Raw genomic sequence first — 21,246 nt, forward strand, 5'->3', positions numbered from 1 at the left:
CCCAATCCAGAAATTGTCTGATATCCCTGACTACTCTTAGAACCAGAACATGACATTCCTCATATCTAATCAGTCACCATGTCCTTTCATTATATTTTCTTAACATCTCTAATCCTGCCAATTCTCTCTACTACTACCATCTTCTTAGTCCAGGCCACGACCACCTTTCTTCTATCAGCTATATTATAATTGGACTCCTTACTTTATTCCAGCCTTGCTCCTGTTCAAAATATTATCCACAATTAAATAGAGTAATCTTTCTTTTTCCAAAGGAAACCACTCTCTTGAAGTTGGTATTTGGTGTTTAGCATTGCCATCCGTGATATACATACAAACAGGCAGGCAGACAGACACACACAGCTCAATATACCATATATAGTATATGGAAGCCAGCCTTTAAGATGGCTCTCTATGATCCTTGCCTCTAGGTATTCACATCCTTGTGTGGTCCCATCCCACATCAAATCAGGGTGGTCTGTAAAAATCAGTAGAATACAGCAGATGCGATGGTGTGTAACTTCCCAGGCTATGCCATAAAAGACTGTAGCTTCTGTCTTGCTCTCTTGGATCACTTGCTCTGAGGGAACCCAGTAGCCACAAGAACAATTCTGCAGCCCTATGGAGAAGCCAACATTGAGAAGAAGTGGAGTCTCCTATCAAGAGCCAGTACTAACTTCTCAGCCATGTTGTGAGCCACCTTAGAATTGAATCCTCCAGCCCCAGTCAAACCTTTAGATGACTACAACCCTAGCTGACATGGGATTGCAACCCAGTGAGATCCCAAATTGCCCAGCTAAACTGCTCCTGAATTCCAAATCCATAAAAACATGAGATAATAAAGGATTATTGTTGTTTTAAGCCACTAAGTATGGCCATAATTTGCTATATGGTATTAAATAACTAAATATGGCATGGTTATTGCATGTACTTAGATGTTACATAAATGGTTGTACTGTATTCAACCTTCTACAACTTGCCTTTTATGCTCAATAATGCTTTGAGATTTATCTAAATTGAATCACATTTCTGGGTCATTCATTTAAAGTCCTATGTAGAATTTTACTGTAGGAATATACCACAATTTATTCATCCCTTGAAAAACCAGATTTTTTTTGTTCTTTATTATAAAGAAAAAACAGGCTAAAAGAGTTAACAGCAGTCCTTGTTTTTAGTTTCCAATATAAATCTGGCCAAATTTTCTTTTCTTTTTTGAGCTCTTTGTTTCACATTTTACTCCTTATGCCATCTGGAATTTACTTTTGTGAGGTAAGAAGTCAATTTTAACAGCAGTATTTATTGAATAGTCTGCCTTTTCTCTTGATTTACAATACTAATTCTATCACACATCAAATTTCCATATATGCAATGTTTCTCTAATCTGACCCTACAATCTTTTCTGAACCAGTATTTCACTGTTTTGATTATTATGGTTTTAAAAATACATCTTCATATGTGGTTTGGGCAAACCTTCCCCCCTTTTCTACTCCAAATTTATCTTAGGTATTTGTATAGTTTTATTCTTTCATATGAATTTTTAAATAAGTTCAGCAGTTCCTGTTGGGGTTTAGATTAGCACTGCACTGGAGGTTATAAATTCATGCGAGGGAAGCTGACAATTTTTACAATGTTGTCTTCACGTTCATTTATTTTTATCTTGTTTTATGTCCTTCAATAAAGTTTATTCTTCCTAATATACCTTTCAGTTTTTTTTTTACTAGTATCGTGCCTAGATAGCTTCAATTTATTTTTAATACTCACTTCTACATTCATAAATATAATTCCAAAGGCCCATACACTTTCTCATTAAATTATATGTTAGGCAAGATATAAGATCACCATTTTAATAGAATAAACTAAATATTATTTTGGTGATAGTAAGGCCCTACCTTACATTATTGCAAAATTACATTATGTCAAAAATATCCTTGAAATCTGTAATTAACATGTATAAACAAAACATACTTGCTTCACAATAATCTCAGAAGAATCCATTTAACTATGAAAATTGATCACTGAAATTTTCTTTACATTATTCATAATATGTTAAATATACTAAATCTGTCACATATTAACATCATTTGAAAAATACTCATGTTCAAAACATGTAAATATTTATGTAGGAAATATCTTTCCACAGCAATATGAGAAAGCCCAATTACATAATTATAACTTTAGTAGCTTAATAAATCCAGTTGTTTCTTTTTTTTTCTTTACACAGATTTAAGCCAGTAATTTTTAGCAAAATGATACAAAACTGTCTTAACCAAGTAGAAGATCGGTGGTTACAGTAGGCTTGTCAGGGAGCAGGGAGCACCGCCACTGGAGGGGAACCGAAAGGCTCTGGAGCGGGAGTTTGGTTTTCTCTGCAACTGTCTCTCACACTCTGCTTTTCTTCCCAGCCCACGACAACCGAGTCCACGTGGGGGGCCCGCGGTGCAGGCCCTGCAGCCCCTGTGACGGCAGCGCTTTGGAGTCTGTCTGGTTTAGTTTTTGTTTCCCCCACGGGCGTCGCTGGGTGGGCGGCCTGGAGAGCTCCCGGTGTTAAGATTTCGGTTCTAGGGCGCCTGGGTGGCTCAGTTGGTTAAGCGACTGCCTTCGGCTCAGGTCATGATCCTGGAGTCCCTGGATCGAGTCCCGCATCGGGCTCCCTGCTCAGCGGGGAGTCTGCTTCTCCCTCTGACCCTCCCCCCTCTCGTGCTCTCTATGTCTCATTCTCTCTCTCTCAAATAAATAAATAAAATCTTAAAAAAAAAAAAGATTTCGGTTCTAGACCTGGGGGCGCGTCACTAGTAAAGCCATTGTAACAGAGTAGATCAGCCATGCATTGTCTGCCCTTCACAGCAAAAAGGAGAGTTCTCATCGGTGCACCACAGACTGAAGACCACTGGAAGCCACCCGACCGGGAATCTGTAAGGTGGACATGCGGGAGGTGTCTTGCCGGCCTGTGAGATCGGAGGACGAGATGTTGACAGGGGCGCCGCGGTGCAGCCGCATACTCACTTTCCGCTCTCTTTCCACACCGGACACGGGCCGAGGAGAAGTGTTAGCAGTATGTGAGGTAGGGGTGAGGCGGGGTGGGAGGAGCCACTTCCTTGGTGCCCCGCAGGCGGCCAGAGGCCGTGGAGGGGAGGCCGTGGGCGGCTGGGTTTCGGGAGTGCCTCAGCGGCTCCTCTCGGTCCCGGCGCTCCCGCTCAGAGTCATCAGCGGCCTGGCTGGCTCCGAATTTGAGCATGTTCCAGTCGAACACGTAGTCATAGGAGAAGCCCTGGCGGTGGAAGAGATTCCTGAAGAGCTGCCTCAGGTAGGAGTAGTCAGGCTTGTCGTCAAAACGCAAGGAGCGGCAGAAATTCAGGTATGTGGCAAACTCAGAGGGGTAGCTTTTACACAGCACTTCGATCGGGGTGGACATCTTCTTCTCGCTAATCCGCTCATACTTCTGCCTCTTGGGGGCTGCCTTCAGCCCCTGCCAGGGCAGAGAGCCCAGACTGAAGTACATGAGCACATAGCCCAGTGACGCCAGGTCATCTCTTCGAGATTGTTCGATTCCAAGATGCGTGTTGATGGAGGCATACTGCGCTGTCCCGGTGAGGTTTTTGTTCTCACGGTAGGGGATGTGCTGGTGGGTCCTGGCATCGGTACTTCTTGGCCAGCCCAAAGTCGATGATGTAGACCAGGTTGCCCTTCTTCCCCAGCCCCATGAGAAAGTTATCTGGCTTCACAACTCGGTGGATGAAGTTCTTCGAATGAATGTATTCGATGCGACTAATCATCTGGTCAGCAAGCAGCAGGACAGTTTTGAGGCTGAATTTCCTTGGGCAGAAGTTGAACAGGTCCTCCAGGCTCGGCCCCAACAGCTCCATCACCATGACGTTGTAGTCCCCCTCCGCCCCACACCACCGGATGGTGGGGATGCCCACTCCTCCCTGCATCATTTTGTAGATTTTGCTTTCAATGTGGAGCTGAGGGTGTTTGGTTTTGACACATTCAAGCTTGATGGCAACTTCTTCTCCTGCAGCAATGTCCGCACCGAGATAGATGTCTCCGAAGGAGCCGCTGCCGATCTTCCCGCCCAGCCGGTACCTGTTCCCGACTCTGAGCTCCATGGCGGCGGCGGCGGCAGCGGATCCACCTCACTCCTCCAGTTCTTTCTTTCTAACCAGTAGTATAAATTAACTTTTAAAAAATATTTAAATTAAAACAAATTAAAAAAATATTTAAATTATTTATTTAGGAGAAAGAGAGAGCAGCGGAGGAGCAGAAAAGAGGGACAAGCAAGACTCCCTGCTGAGTGCAGAGCCCAATGCTTGATCTCAGGACCCTGAGATCATGACCTCGAGCCGAAACTGAGTTGGACGCTTAACCAACTGAGCCACCCAGGTGTGCCTATAAATTAATTTTAATCACATCAACTACATATTTCACTTTGTACCTCAGATGAATCAGTATTTGTACAACTGAATCTCTGTAAACTATGTAAAACTATTTTTGTGAAGTTATTATGAGGCTTAAATGATGAAAGTTGGAAAAACACAAAGTTATAAACCATCTTTGAATATATGGTATTATCAGTCTGATGTTAAATAGCCATACAACCTATGTACATTTGTTAATTCTGGTTTTTCTAAAATGAATTCATGAAAATATTTCTCATAAATGTCAAAACCATTTGTGCTAAAAGGTCATCCCCTCCTTTCTTTTCATTCATGTAACTCACTCTACTGAGAATTAAAAATTTTTGTTGCTTTTATAAAAATGAAGTCCCGCCCCAATATAGTAGTGTAACATTCTTTCCTTTTAAAACCAATGCTTTTGATGGTGCTGCTGTGAAAATAACTTTATTAAACCTTGACCTTTGGCCCACTTTAACTTCTGGGTAGTGAGAAGCAGAATACAGTCCTAAAGTACAGACAGTGGAGTAAGCAGAAAAAGCATGGTTTTGGAATCTCAGCTTGATAGTTCTCAAGTTCTACCACAGGAGACACCTTGAATCCATGGGCACACTACTAAATATAACTGTACCTCAGTTTTCTCACTTATAACGTAGGGGTTCTCGTATGTCACAAGACTGCTGAGAAGATTCAATGAGAATATGCGAAAAAAACGCCTGCTTTAATAGTTTCTCTTGATTTTCATAAAAACTACAGTCTTAAAACCCAAAGTCTAAAATCATAGAATATATCCAATCACGCCTTTAAATCTCAAGATAACAAATATGACTTGTTCCACTGAGGGCAACAAGAAGAAAAACAGTATATACTATACAAACCAATTCCATGTTTCTTGGTATTTTTGGATAATTGACCTCTTTGAGACACTGAGGTATGGATTCCTTCCTTGGCCCTATTTCCTGAAAATATTCAAACAATTTATACATAAAAATTTTAGATATATTTTATTGCATCAGAAACTGATTTCCTTCATATTGCCTGTTATGGACTGAATTTGTGCCCCCGCCCAGTTCATAGGTGTGACTATCTGGAGATGGGTCTTTAGGAGGTAACTACCGTTAAATGAGGTCATAAAGGACAAAGGACAGGCCCCAATCTGTTAGGATTGTGGATTTATAAGAAGAGTAAGAACTCTCCCCACTCCCCACCACGTGAGAACACAGAGAGAAAGTAGCTATCTGCCAGCTCATGGAGTTCTTACCAGAACCAGACCATGCTGGCACCCATGCCTCAGACTTCCAGCGTCCAGAACTGTGAAAAAATAAATTTTTGTTGTTTAAGCCACCCAGCCTATGCTATTTTGTTATGGCAGCCCAAGCAGACTATTACATTGTCATATTTTTAAAATAAATGTTGACAAAAACTAAATTATTTTCCTCATTTTTAACCCCAAATTAATGGCCATTTCCTATTTTTCTAAAGAGATAAAACTGTATAAATTAAATAAAATAAACTTTAATTCTATATAAAAAACCATTTCAATTACAAGGCTGCTATTGTTTGGTTTGCATAAAGAAGTCACACAATGGCCTGGTTTTGGAACATGGTTAACTTGAATATCATCTTTGCTTTCTAAAAGGTTGTGCCTTTTTGTTTTCATGAAAAGAAGTGAAAATTCTGAGACTCTGAGAAAGATATGTAGTAACAAATATAAACGTAGCTCACTTTTGCCAGATGATAATGGTAGGCTAGGTATGTGCAAGGAACCTAAGAATTTCCTAAGACTCTTAGAAGTGAATTCATATCACTGTTTTGATGCAGTATCAAAAGAAAAGACTACAAATCCAAAATTCGATTTTAAGGTTTCTGAGTGGAAGTAATCTTCAAGAGCCCTGAAGGTTTTTCAATTCTTATAGAGAAACTGATGCAGCTTTCCATTCATGACCAGCCCCAGGGAAACTTCCTCCATCAGTTGGGAAATTCACAAGGTTGTCTATTTCTAATTACTGTTGGTTAAAGGAGCTCATCATGATTGTTCTATCAAATTTGCAATAATGACTAAAAGGTCTTAAATTGGAAGTTATACTCATTCATAAAATCCCAAATATCTCCGAATAAATCAAGCCATAAGTAAACTCTTGTACTAACTTTTCTCTTTTCTTAAAAAGCAAAACTCCTGTCCAAAGTTTAATCAAGCAAAGGAAAATATTCTATTTTGATAAAATCTTCTTCTCATGATGGTGATTACTTCTATGGTAGCAGGCAAGGCTTCTTTTAGGGCTTTTGGAAGAGACTTCAACTCTAGTATGTGCCAATGAAAAAAAAAGAAACCCAATGTATTATTACAATGGGTGGGGCTCCTTTCTTCTCTAAGGCAATATAAATATGCATGTTACTAAGCTTGGAAGATGCACCATCTGTGCAGAGTACCAAAATCTTCCTTAGTGTCAAAAATATTTTTTTTTCTGGTAGTTATTTTGGCAAAGAAATTTAACAATCTTTCCAAAGATGGTAACGACCATTAATGTTAACAGCTTGTCTAATTTCTGTAAGAAAATCTCACATATTTGAGATTTTTCTTGGACTGTGTCAACACGCTTATTAACAGACAAAAACTAGGAACTAACTCCTGAACAAATCAGTAGTTTCATCAAGTAGCATTCTGGAGGGAAATGGGATAATTGCCAATTCCTTCAAAACTTCAAATTATTGGAATAAATGATGGGAATCCTAGAATGGATGACATCATCTGAAATTTGACATAAATTTGCTTCTACTCCAAGCTAAGTCAGTTCAAAAATGTCAGCACATAAAACTTAAAAGGTCTTTCCAATTTCACGTGGCAGCTTTTCTTGGCAATGTGAAAGTCAATTTTATAGAACCTTTTCAAAAAAGGTTTTTGTGAAAGAACAAATTCAATCACATTTTGGTAGTTCGTAACTGAAACTTCTACTTGCAACAAAAAATCCAAACTGTAAGATATATTTAAAAAATGGAAAACTATAAGCTCTTTCAGCTTTTCCAACTTCATACTTAGGTTGGTGAGAACTCTGCCACATTAAAAAACTAAGGCTTCGTGTTCTATCATCTTTGGTGATTAGGTGATTTCATTACTTTCATTTCTTTTTTGTTGTCAAGTTTTTAAAAAGTTGGAATGAAAGATAGTAGTGGGGTAGTTTGTGCCCTCAAAATGATGATGACGATAAATACAGAATTTCCAAATGTGTATAGGAGTGACCATTAATAAAACAAGATGACTCAAACAAATCTTTCTTTTTCCCAAAACTATTTGAAAAGCAACAGGAAAGGCTCTACAATATATAAAGAATCCTTACAAATCAATACTAAGATGGTCAATTTCTTTAAATGGACAAAAAGTTTGAATGCTTTACTAAAGAAAACATTTGAATGGTTAATAAGCACATTAAAAGATGCTCAACATCGGGATGCCTGGGTGGCTCAGTTGGTTAAGCTTCTGCCTTTGGCTCAGGTCATGATCCTGGGGTCCTGGGATTGAGCCCTGAGTCGGGCTCCCCACTCAGCGAGGAGTCAGCTTCTCCCTCTGCCCCTCCCCCTGCTCATGCTCTCTGTCTCTCTAATAAATAAAATCTTAAAAAAATAAAAGATGCTCAACACCATTAGTCATCAGTGAAATGTAAATTAAAACCACAATGAGGGGTGCCTGGGTGACTCAGTCAGTTAAGCATCTGCTTTTGGCTCAGGTTGTGATCCCAGGATTGGGACTGAGCCCCAAGTCGGGCTCCCTGCTCAGCGGGCAGTCTGCTTTTTCCTCTCCCTCTACCCGTCCCTACCCTGCCCCCTGGCTTATGCTCTCTCTCCCACTCACTCTCTCTCAAATAAATAAAATTTTAAAAAACACACAATGAAATACTACTACATATCCACTAAAATATCTATAATCAAGAAGATTGATCCAAATAAGTGTTGGGGAGGATACAGGGAAACTGGAACACTTATATGTTGCTGGTGGGAATGCAAAGTAGTACAGCCACTGTGGAAAATAGTCTTGTAATTTCTCCAAAAGTCAAGTATATACCATATAATTCAGCCATTCCACTAAGTACCTACCCAAGAGAAATGAAAACATATGTTCACACAGACTTATAAGCAAATGTTGATACCAGCAGTATTAACAGTCCAAAATGGAAAACAATCCAAACATCTCTCACTTGGTGAATAAACAAAATGTGATATTTCCATATACTAGAATATTTCTCAGCAGTAAAAATAAAGGAAAGAACTGAAACACCCACTATAATAGGGATGAACCTCAAGAGCATTATGATATACATATTATAGGAATCCATTTACATGACATTTTTGGAAAAGATTTAATTATTAGAGGCAGAAAGTAGATTAGTGGTCGCCTGAGGCAGAAGGCAGGAGAAGGGACTGACTGCAAAACAGGAACAAGGAAAGTTTAAAAAGGGGGTGAAGGAAGTAGTCTAAAGCTGGACTGTTATGATGCTATGACACGATACATGAATTTTATGGTATGTGAAATATATCTCAATAAAGCTTTAAAAAAAAGTAACAGGACAAAAACCAAAGAAAAAGTTGGGGCACATACTTAGTTTTCCATACCATCCATAGACCTTAGGTTAAGAATTTATATATTATCTATACTTGGGTTGATTAAACAGATGACTGTTTAAGGAGATGCTTAACTGAGTGAACCACCCAGACACCTGACTGTTTATTCTTAAACAGGAATTTTCAATAACCTTTCATTACTAGAATTATTTGCCCTTAAATAATTCTTATAAGAAATCTTGTACGTTTTGTTAACTACAAAATAAACACAACTGTCTACCATAATTCTCAATACAGGGTTAATTCAGTAGCATTACATTCTGGATAGAGAAATGAAGACAGCTAGAAGAGATTATTTTCCTTGTTCTTATTCTAGAGCAACTTTGGCACTTTCCCAATTGCTAAGGTGAAGATACATCCCGGCTTATACTATTAAAAATTGTCAGGAAAACTCTGGTTGTCCCCTTTTCATACTCAAAAGTATCCTGGATTGGATGATCAATTATACATTCAGCCTGTCTGTAGCAGAATTACTCTCATCCTTAACTTTCATTAACATGAAGGGAAACCCCCTGAAGGCTCTGGAGATCTTAAGTAGGTATAAACAATGCAATCATAAAGATTCCACTGTTAGTCATTTTATATAGTTGAGGATCAGGGGCACAGAGAAATTAAAATGAGAAGCCTCAAGCCACATTTTTTAGATTAGAGGGCTTTAACACTACCACCAACACTGTTTATGGAGTATTTCTGGTGGACAAGTACCATTTCTTCAGGGTAAGTACATTTTTCTCTCTGAGGTGGTACTTTTACTATTTTCTCCATTTCACAGATGAGAAAAGAGCTTTGAGAAGCTCATTACCTTGCCTAAGGTTATAAGGTGGTTAAATGGTGAAACTGGAATGTAAACCAAGGTCTGCTTGACTCCAAACTTGTTTCTTAACCTCTAAGCATAATGCCTCTCCTGAAAGGGAACACGGGTATGGGTGTGGGTACATGTGTGTGCGCCTGTGCGCCAGGTATCCAAAGTGGTTCTCCAACTGAGGGTCCGTGAGCTGGTTTGAGGGAGTCTGCATCACTAAGAAATTATGTGTAAAATTTCCTATGTGTATATATATATATATATATATATATATAACTTTTCTCTAAAGAAAGAGTCTAGAGCTTTCACCAGATCTTCAAAAATATTTGTGATGTAAGAAAAACTATGAACCTTTTAGAGTGCTTTATTAAGAAGGTTAAACACTGGGCGCCTGGGTGGCTCAGTTGGTTAAGCGACTGCCTTCGGCTCAGGTCATGATCCTGGAGTCCCGGGATCAAGTCCCGCAGCGGGCTCCCTGCTCGGCGGGGAGTCTGCTTCTCCCTCTGACCCTCCCCCCTCTCATGCTCTCTCTATCTCATTCTCTCTCTCAAATAAATAAATAAAATCTTAAAAAAAAAGGTTAAACATTTAAGATAATATATACCCTTTATATCAGGTATTATAGTCATGATTAGAAGATGCATCAAACAACACAATAAGCAATTACTGAAAGGTAGTATAGATTAGGTATGTATACGAGTTACATAAACATAATGTGGTATTTTAGATTTTGTACTTTTAAAAACTGGGGGTCCTCATTTAATACAGAATATGATCCAGTAGCCTCAACTAAGAGCAATGAATGACAGCAGAGATGTTTACTACTGAAGTAGTAGCTGTGTATTAGGCAGTTTTCTCAGATGCTATACAGACCTAAGGTAAAATTGGTTTAGAAGTAAAAATAAGAAAGATGTATAATTTGGGGATAGTAAGGACAATGAGTTGCATTAAATCAATTATGTGCTTCTATTTCTTGATAACTAATATGAGTTGGTTTTCTTAAGTAGGGCAATAGTATTGGTAGGAATTTGGGCAGTCACGCTTTTTTTTTTTTTTTGAAGTATGTATCTTTTCAACCCCTTATGCAACACAGGGCAACCTACTAGCATTTTTATGCCCTAGAATAATATTCATCCAGATACCCCAGTACAACTGTACCATTGTTATATTATTGAAATACTTCCATATAGGGTAATAGCAACTGCATTAAGTTTAAACAGCTTTGGGTGGGGGGAGGGTTCTGATAACAATGCAAGTATCTATTCTGAGGAGTAACAGGGGATCCTAGGACTTTCAAAATTCCTCTGAGGCTTCTTCACTTTAGGTGTCTATAAGTTTGCTAGATGCTCTTTTGACGGTTGCTTTGTCTATAAATTAATATTTATAAGGTTGAAATCTGAATTCTATCAAACTAAACTTGATACAGAGGAAATATATATAACATTCAACCCTAAGCAAACAATATAAACTGTAGATGTGTAATACTGGGTAAGAGAAATGACAGTAAGGTTGTAAACACATTCCCCCACTACTGTAACAACAACCAAGCCTCCATCCTGTTGCCAGTTTGCAGCATCTTGTACATTCACAAAGGACTGTATGTGGTCCCCAAACATCTGTTCATTCTTTCTCACATCAAAGAAGGGTATCACAGCCCTGAGTTTAAGGGAAGGAAAAAACAATCAGGGCAGGAGGTCTCAGATTTTGAATTGCTTCTGTCTAGGCGCCAATGATACGAAGGGGCTGGGGAGTTTGATCCATAACATGTAGGTCCAATGGTTAGGAAATACCAAAGATGGTGCTTCTGTGATCTTCACATTACCTATGTCCCCAGTTTTAAAACATAAATGAGAAGATGAGATAATAACATTCTATGATCTATGAAAATTTGATGGGTCTATTAGTTTTTCTTTCTGATCTCTCCTCTGAATTCACTGCATCTTCATTCAAATTTTATTTCTCTTCTTTAGCACTGCCCCACCCCCAGCTTCTCTGTCTGATTCCAAGTCCATCTTAAGTGAAGGTGTATGATTTATAAATTTATATGTTGGAGAATGAAAAATATTGAGTTAAGGAAAAAAATTATACATAAAAAATGGATTTGCCAAAACTCACCATCAGAGGGCACAACAGTACTGCAATAAACAACTCCCAAATTCTGCCAAGAAGAGAGCCTCTGGTGCACCTAGAAAATACAAAAAGGCAGATCCACAGTCAGGACAGAGCAACAAATGTGTATGTATATGATAAATAACTTTTTGATTATTTAAGTAATATGTATTCTTCGCAGAAAAGTTTAAAAATATAGTTAAGAAAGTCAAACTCATATCATCTTAAGATCATAGTGATGAGGGCGCCTGGGTGGCTCAGTCGTTAAGCGTCTGCCTTCGGCTCAGGTCATGATCCCAGGGTCCTGGGATCGAGTCCCACATCGGGCTCCCTGCTCAGCAGGAAGCCTGCTTCTCCCTCTCCCACTCCCCCTGCTTGTGTTCCTGCTCTCGCTGTCTCTCTCTGTCAAATAAGTAAATAAAATCTTTAAAAAAAAAATCATAGTGATGAATATTTTGGTTTGTTCTCAAAATTTTATACAAACATATTTACATATACACATATCACACAATTGCTTTTTCATCTACTTTTTAAACACTCAATATTGGGCGCCTGGGTGGCTCAGTTGGTTGAGCGACTGCCTTCGGCTCAGGTCATGATCCTGGAGTCCCTGGATCGAGTCCCGCATTGGGCTCCCTGCTCAGCTTCTCCCTCTGACCCTCCCCCCATCTCATGTGCTTTCTCTCTCATTCTCTCTGTCTCTCAAATAAATAAATAAAATCTTTAAAAAAAACAAAAAACAAAAAACAAAAAACAAAAAAAAACAATATTGGTTTTAAGGGCTATCAAGTCTAAACTAAACTTTCATGTTTCCTCCTCTTGCTAGCTTTTAGACCTGCATTTCCTTCATACCTAGGTGTTAAGTAGTTATACCACGAATTTGCTGTTATTGGGTAGAGATCTAGTCTTTCTGTTCACTTTCCTTTTTTCTTTTCTTTTTTTATTTTAAAACCTGGCCAAGCAGCCTCACTCCTAGAGTTCCTAATAATTTCCTTTTTCTGAATATAAGAAGGAAATCACTTATAATCTTACTACCTTCTCCAATGTATTGTCATTTTGTAGATTTAGGTCTAGAATTTAGTTTCTCACAATTAAACTAAGTTTCAAAAAGAATATTAAATGTTTTTGACTTGTCAAACGATTCATTTATCCCTTTGTACCTTTTACTTTCCCAGCCACAGCAAGGATTAAAGGAAGGCATTAACTGACTAAAAAACAATGTCTGCCACTGAGGCAGACACTATATTCCACTCCATCAGCCCTAAAAAAGAAAAATCATTTAGGATTCTATGACAAGATATATCTTAACTCAACCATGATGCGTAACAGGCTTTATATCCTTCATGTGAACATCAATTCCTGCCTCCTTCCAACCTAAGAAAGCATGCAGAAATATGAGACTGACATTTACTAAAAATGCAAAGACAGCAGTCCCCTCTTACTCACAGGGGCTATGTCCCAAGACCCCTCAGCGGATGCCTGAAACTACATAAGGTACTGAACCCTGTATGTTTTTTCTTATACATGCATACTGAAAATAAAGTTTAAGAATTAGGCACAGATTAGCAACAATAGCTAATGATAAAATAGAACTGTAACAATATACTGTAATAGTTAAATAAATGTGGTCTCTCTCTCTCAAAGTATCTCATTGTACTGCACTCACCCTTCTTGTGATGATGTGAAATGATAAAAATGCCTACATGAAGAGATGAGATGAGGTGAATGACGTAGGCACTGTGACCTAGTGTTAAACTACTAATGACTTTCTGACCATATGTCAGAAGGAAGAGCATTTGCTTCTGGACTGCGGTGGACTGTGAGTAACTGAAAGTGAAACCACGGATAAGGGGGGGGACTACTGTAATCATTTAAACTTACTAGACTTAGTACATAGCTGATCATGACACTCTAATCTGTTTTCATGCTGTTGAGAATCTTTAAGTTAATACATACAATTACTTCACTGTGACTTTCAGACTTTTTTTTTTTAAGTTTCAAAACATTTAGTTAAACAATTTTACACACTGATTTGGGGATGTTCTGGTTAAAGATGGACGTGTTGGGAAACCCCACAATCCTGATCCTCTGCTTGAACCCCGTAAAGGGATCCAAAGAATCCTTGGACTTCATAAAGCGGTTTGAAAACTAATGATGGAAGACAGGGGAAGATGAATCCTACCCCTTATTCTACAAATGAGAAAAGTGAGACCCACAGAAGGAAAGTGACTAAGAGTCACATATTAGGCAGAATCAGGATATAGAATCCAGGTCTCAATACTGCTAACCATCGTCTACACAAAACACACAGGGCCTTGGTCTTATCCTCTGCAGGTCTTTTTATCGACTATGCTTAAGTATCTTCTAGCAATATAATTTTATTTAAAATGCTTAAGTTATTTCTTTTGAATAGATAAAACAGGTACATGATATAAAATTCAAAAAACAAAAACTGAATAAAAAATTCTTTTACACTTAATGTTGGTCTTCCTCACATCACTGTGGCCCAGCAACACAGTTCTCTCCAGAGTTACCTCGTTAAATCTGAGTATCGTATCAAAGACAGTGTTATACATATACAAGCTTGTGTGTGTGTGTGTGTGTGTGTGTGTATTTGCAGAGATTTTTAAAAAACACAAATGGTAGCATGCTAGAGTTCCATTACTCATCTGGCTTTTTTTTTTTTTTTTTTACCTTAACTCACTACTTTTAGTGACTGAATAAAATTACATTGGTTAAATAAATTTTATGGTACATCTTTACGATTGCCTATTGACAACCTTTTATAATTTTAACACATGACACTAGAATAAATATCCTTACGTGTAGGTACCAATACTGGAGGATCAAATACTTCAAGTGCCAAGTTAAAGGTACATATACTTTAAATTTTGAAAGCTATTGCCAAATTGTTTTTCATGGAAATTAACATGAATTCACATACCTAAAGATTATACTCCTATTCACTAAATGAGCATCTGATTCCTAACACCCTCCAAAACAATGTATCATTAAACTTTATTTTGCCAGTGTCAAAGCTGAGCAGTATTTCACTAAAGCTATAATTTGCAAAAAATATGTAAAAAAAATTTTACATATTTTTATCTAAGACTTAATTGTATTTGCTTTTCTAGGAACTAAGTATTTACATCCTTTGCCCTTTTTTCAATTTAGTTCTTGGTCTTGGAATATTATTTTGTAGAAGTTCTTTAAATACTAAGAAAATTAGCCCTTTGTCAACAGAACACGTTGGCAATCTTCTCTTTAACTTAAGGGGCCTGTGTCATAAATCTTAGAGGCCTTCCCTACTTGGAGAATATTATAACATTCTCCGTTTGCTTCTTTTAGTTTAATTTTTCAGGTTTAAATCATTGATTCATTAGGAATTAATCTTGGTTAAAGTTAAGTAGAAATCCAACTAATTTCTCACTAACACAGGTGGTCCCATATTTAAATAATTTATTTTCCCCTCTTATTTGAAATGCTACCTTTGTAATTTTCTAAATACCTATACAAATTTAGATCTTTTTCTGAATTACTATTCTGTCCACTGATCTGTCTGTTCATGCCCTAGTGACTACATTATTTCAACATTCTAGCTTTGTAATATGTTTTAGTATCTGGGAGGGTAGGCTAGTTTTCCCTGATTACTTTCCTTTAAGAATTTTCCTGGTTATTCTTCAACTCTTGAACTTAGAGTCAGTTTGTCTAGTGACACAACACAAACACACAATCCCATTAATTTCAAAAGCAGTATAATAGCACAGTGGTTAAAATCACAGAATTTGTAATCACCCTGCCTGAGTTTAGATTCTGATTCAATAACCTACTCTAACTTCAGCTTGGAGTAAGTTCATTAGTCTCTTTGTGCCTCAGTTTCTTCACTGAAAAATGGACAAAGAATAATACTAGTACCTACCACATAAACTCGCTGCAAGGACTAAATGTAATAAAGTATTTAGAACAGTGTCTGGCATAGAGTAACTGCTTAATAAATGTTAACTAGTTTTTTGCTTGTTTTTTGTTTTGAAATTGAGATCACATTAACTCCAATTAACATAAGGGAAACTGACTTCCATAAGATTTTGAGTCTTCATATCCAAAAACCTTGTAAGCCTTTCCAGTTAAGTCTGTATTTGTGTCACTGAGAAACATTTTAAGGTCTTCTTCACACAGATCTTGTCTTTATGTCCCTTTCCCTAATGAAATGCTTCTTGTACTAAGTACTAATTGTACTAATCTTGTCCAATAATAAGCTCATGGCCCCTACACTTGTTTTTAATTTTTTAGTTTTATATGCCTGTGATGCTTTACCTGCCCTCTAATTTTGTTATTCTTTTGGAGTTTGTTTTAGAAATGATTCTAAATAATTTTTTTGTGGGTGCCTGGGCGGCTCAGTTGTTAAGCGTCTGCCTTCAGCTCAGGTCGTGATCCCAGGGTCCAGGGATTGAGCCCCGCATCGGGCTCCCTGCTCAGCGGGAAGCCTGCTTCTCCCTCACCCTCTCCCCCTGCTTGTGTTCCCTCTCTTGCTGTGTCTCTCTCTGTCAAATAAATACAAATTTAAAAAATCTTAAATAATTTTTTGTGATCTAATCTGGGAATCGTTTAATGGGAAAGTTTAGCCTATTTACGTGTATTAATGTAATATATATTTAATTTTTCAGTCATCAAATATTATGCTATAAAAATTTAATGCTTTGTTTTTATTGCTGCTCTTTCTTCTTAAAAATAGTTTACTAAGTGGTTTGGGCTTGCTTTATTTTAGTTACACATGTTTTTCTTCTGGTAATATGGAAAGTTTACTTTGGTTTAATAGTTATTTCAGAGTAAAAGTCTAAGTTCTTTTAACTGTCTTGAAGGCCCAGTGTTATCAGATACCCTATTATCTCTCAGACTTCATCTCTTACCCCTCTCCCTCTCAGTTATTCTGCTTTAGCCCCTCAAGACTCTGTCCTGTTTCTTGTATGCACCAGATATGCTCCTGCTTCAAGACTTCTGCAATAGTTATTATTTCTGATTAGAATATTTTTTTAAAGATTTTATTTATTTATTTGAGAGAGAGAGAGAGAATGAGAGACAGAGAGCACGAGAGGGAAGAGGGTCAGAGGGAGAAGCAGACCCCCTGCTGAGCAGGGAGCCCGATGTGGGACTCGATCCCGGGACTCTAGGATCATGACCTGAGCTGAAGGCAGTCGCTTAACCAACTGAGCCACCCAGGCGCCCCTCTGATTAGAATATTATTTCTCCAGGAAACTATCAGGCTCCCTCATTTCCTTCAAATGTTTGCTCAAATTTCACTTTCTGAGGCCTACTCTGGCCACCCAATTTAAAATGTCAATCCCAGCAGTTAAGATGGCAGAGTAGTTGGGGGACCCTAAGTTTGTCCTGTCCCTCAAATACAACTACATAGTTATCAGATCATTCTGAATGCCTGAGAAATCAATCGGAGATCTGAAAATACAGATGCTGTAAGTCTACAAGTAGAAAAGAGACCACAGTTTGGGAGGTAGGAGGTGCGGAGACTTGAATCCGGTGTGATATAGCTGATGATAGGGCGGAGGGATGGGAGCCTGCTTAAGGAGGCTACTGCCAAGTATTATAAGCAGTGGAGTGCAAAATCAGAACTTTTAGAAGTCTGCTACAGTGGAGGGGAGGGGAAGGCGTCCCTGGCTCAAAGGTGCTCAGGTGGCAAAGCGGGGCAAAATCCCGGGTGTGACAGTATGGTCTCAGGATCCCAGGGATCTCAAGAACAACAGGGGGTACCTGAGTGGGGCAGAGTTCCCAGGCATAGGAGCGGGGAAGCTGGCTGAGAAAAGCAAGTCTAGGTGCCAGTTCTCTGCTCTGTGTTGCCATAAATTGCAAACTACTGCACAGTTCTGCAACCGCTTTGCTGGGCAGGATCCAGCAAAAGGCAGAAGGCTGGTAAGACCTCCTCCCCAAGGAGCAGCGAGGGTCAGTGCCATGGGAGTGGCACTTCCCTCTCGTGCTCTCTGTCTCTCATTCTCTCTCTCTCAAATAAATAAATAAAATAAAACCTTTAAAAAATATTCTAATCAGAAATAATAACTATTGCAGAAGTCTTGAAGCAGGAGCATATCTGGTGCATACAAGAAACAGGACAGAGTCTTGAGGGGCTAAAGCAGAATAACTGAGAGGGAGAGGGGTAAGAGTTTGGAGTTTTGAAACTCAGTCACATGCCTGGATAAAAATGCTCAGTCACAGGGCGGGTGAACAGAATTCCGACGGAAACTGGGGAGACAAGAGTGAATGAATGCTTTTCTGCGAGGGCTCACTGAAGGGAGGGTAATTTTCAGCTCTGGCGCTAGAGAGCTGGGTGCAGCCATATTCATCGAGCCCATTAGTGCCGAAAGCCTTCAGGGAGCAAAACAGTGCCACCTAGTGGAGTCTGGAGCTGCTTACACCAAGCCCCGGCCGCTCTGAGCACTGGAGGCACTTTTCCACTAGGGCAAATCCACCTGAGAATCAGTGCAACAGGCCTCTCCCCCAGAAGACCAGCACAATTAACTCAATCACACCAAGTTTATTGATCATAGAGGGCTGCAAAACTTCAGCTCTTGGGGAAAACAGTATATACCATTCTTTGTATTTTTATTCTTTAGTTTATTGGTATGTTTCCAGTTATTTTATTTTTTCAATTTTTTAATTCTTTTTTTAATTTTTATACATACTTTATGTTTTTTGTTTCCTTTCATTGTATTTATATACAGTATTTATACACACATTTACATATACACATATACATGTTTTTCTTTCTTATTTGGATTTCTAGTTTCTTTTAACAAGCAGGCCAAACACACCCAGGATCTAGTTTTGTTTTCTATTGCTGTGATTATTATTGTTATTTTTGTTGTTTTTTTTCTCTTTCTTCTTTTCTTTTCTGGACAAAATGACAAGATGGAGAAAATGACCCAAAAGAAAGTACTCACTGCCAGGAATTTAATCAATATGGATATAAGTAAGATGTCTAAACTAGCATTTAAAACAATGATTATAAAGATACTAGCTGGGCTTGAAAAAAGCATAGAAAATACTAGAGAATCCCTTACTCTAGAGGAAAAAAAAAGAACTAAAATCTAATCAGGTCGAAATTAAAAATGCTATTATCAAGATGCAGACCCAAGTGGAGAATATAAAAACAAGGATGAACAAAGCAGAAGAGCAAATCAGTGATACAGAAGATAAAATGATGGAAAATAAGGAAGCTGAAAAGAAGAGGGAAACAAAACTATTAGATCATGAAAGTAGACTTAGAGAGCTCAGTGATTCCATAAAGCAAAATAATATATTATTAGAGTCCCAGAAGATGAGGAGTGGGAAAAGGGGCAGAAAGTTTATTTGAACAAATTTAAAAATTTTAAAGATTTTTTAAAATTTATTTTAGAGAGAGAATATCTCAAGCAGATTCCATGCTGGGAATGGACCCTGACATGGGGCTCAATCCCAAGACCCTGAAATCAGGACCTGAGCTGAAACCAAGAGTCACAAACTTAACTGACTGTACCACCCAGGTGCCCCTATTTGAACAAATTATAGCTGAGAACTTCCCTAATCTGGGGACAGAAACAGACATTCAAGTACAAGAGGCACAGAGAACTCCCCTCAAAATCAACAAAAATAGGTCAACACCTTGACCTATATTATAGTGAAGCTTGCAAATTACAAAGATAAAGAAAAAATCTTGAAAGCAGCTCAGGACAAGAGATTCTTAATGTACAAAAGTAGATACATAAGGCTGGCAGCAGACCTGTCCACAGAGACCTGGCAGGCCAGGAAGGATTGGCATGATATACTCAATGTGCTAAATGGGAGAAGCATGCAGCCAAGAATACTTTACCCAGCAAGGCTGTCATTCAGAATAGAAGGAGAGATAAAGAGCTTCTAGGACAAACAAAAACTAAAGGAATTTGTGAACACTAAATCAGCCCTGCAATAAATATTAAAGGGGATTCTTTGAGCACAGAGAGCCCAAAAGTAACAAAGACCACAAAAGAACAATCTACAGGAACAGTGACTTTACAGGTACAATGGCACTAAATTCATACCTTTCAATAATTACTCTGAATGTAAATGGATTAAATGTTCCAATCAAAAGACATAGGGTATCAGAATGGGTAAAAAAAATAAGATCCAGGGGGCGCCTGGGTGGCTCAGTCGTTAGGCATCTGCCTTCAGCTCAGGTCATGGTCCCAGGGGTCCTGGGATCGAGCCCCGCATCGGGCTCCCTGCTCAGCGGGAAGCCTGCTTCTCCCTCTCCCACTCCCCCTGCTTGTGTTCCCTCTCTCGCTGTGTCTCTCCCTGTCAGGTAAATAAATAAAACCTTTGAAAGAAGAAAAAAAAATAAATAAATAAAATAAATAAAAATAAAAAAACAAGATCCATCAATTTGCTGCTTAGAAGAGACTCACTTTAGACCCAGAGACACCTCCAGGTTGAAAGTCAGGGGGTGGAGAATGATTTATGAAAATGGACATTAAAAGAAACCTGGGGTAGCAATCCTTATATCAGACAACCTAGATTTTAAACCAAAGACTGTAATAAGAGATGAAGAAGGACACTTGATCATAATAAAGGGGTATATCCAACAAGAAGATCTAACAATTGTAAATATTTATGCCCCAAACTTTGGAGCAGCCACATATATAAACCAATTAATTACAAAATTAAAGAAACTCATTGATTATAATATAATAATAGTAGGGGACTTTAACACTAGGAGCTGGTTCTTTGAAAGAATTAATGAGATTGATAAGCCCCTAGCCAAACTTAAAAGAGAAAGGACACAATATCCAGGGCCAGATGGCCTCACAGGGGAATTCTACCAAACATTTAAAGAAGAATTAATAACTATTCTTTTGAAACTGTTCCAAAAAATAGAAGTGGAAGGAAAACATCCAAACTCTTTCTATGAGGCCAGCATTACCTTGATCCCAAAACCAAAGACCCCACCAAGAAGGAGAATTACAGACCAATATCCCTGATGAACATGGATGCAAACATTCTCACCAAGATAGGAGCTAATAGGATCCAACAGTACATTAAAAGGTTTATTCACCACAACCAAGTGAGATTTATTCCTGGGCTGCAGGGGTGGGTCAACATCCACAAATCAATCAACATGATATATCACATTAATAAAAGAAAGGACAAGAACCATATGATCCTCTCAATAGATGCAGAAAAAGCATTTGACAAAATACAGCATCCTTTCTTGATAAAAACCCTCCACCATGTAGGGATAGAGGGAACATACCTCAACATCATTAGAGCCATATATGAAAGACCCATAGTGAATATCATCCTCAGAACAGAACA

At 38.4% G+C, this 21,246-nt stretch overlaps 1 protein-coding gene and 1 pseudogene across 1 annotated transcript in view; both read right to left on the reverse strand.

Moving 5' to 3' along the window:
* MCU (mitochondrial calcium uniporter) overlaps positions 1 to 21,246 on the reverse strand; it is a 198,577-nt gene that overhangs the window by 28,243 nt on the left and 149,088 nt on the right. The window contains exon 2 of the mRNA XM_028109659.2: positions 11,920 to 11,989. Within this exon, the coding sequence (XP_027965460.1) occupies positions 11,920 to 11,989 (70 nt within the window). The remainder of the gene's footprint in view (positions 1 to 11,919; positions 11,990 to 21,246) is intronic.
* Positions 2,781 to 4,109, reverse strand: LOC114214164 (casein kinase I pseudogene; annotated as a pseudogene).

This window comes from Eumetopias jubatus, unplaced genomic scaffold (genome assembly GCF_037043125.1).
Source record: "Eumetopias jubatus isolate StellerSeaLion01/CBP00866 unplaced genomic scaffold, mEumJub1_p1.0 scaffold_17, whole genome shotgun sequence".
Classification (NCBI taxonomy): domain Eukaryota; kingdom Metazoa; phylum Chordata; class Mammalia; order Carnivora; family Otariidae; genus Eumetopias; species Eumetopias jubatus.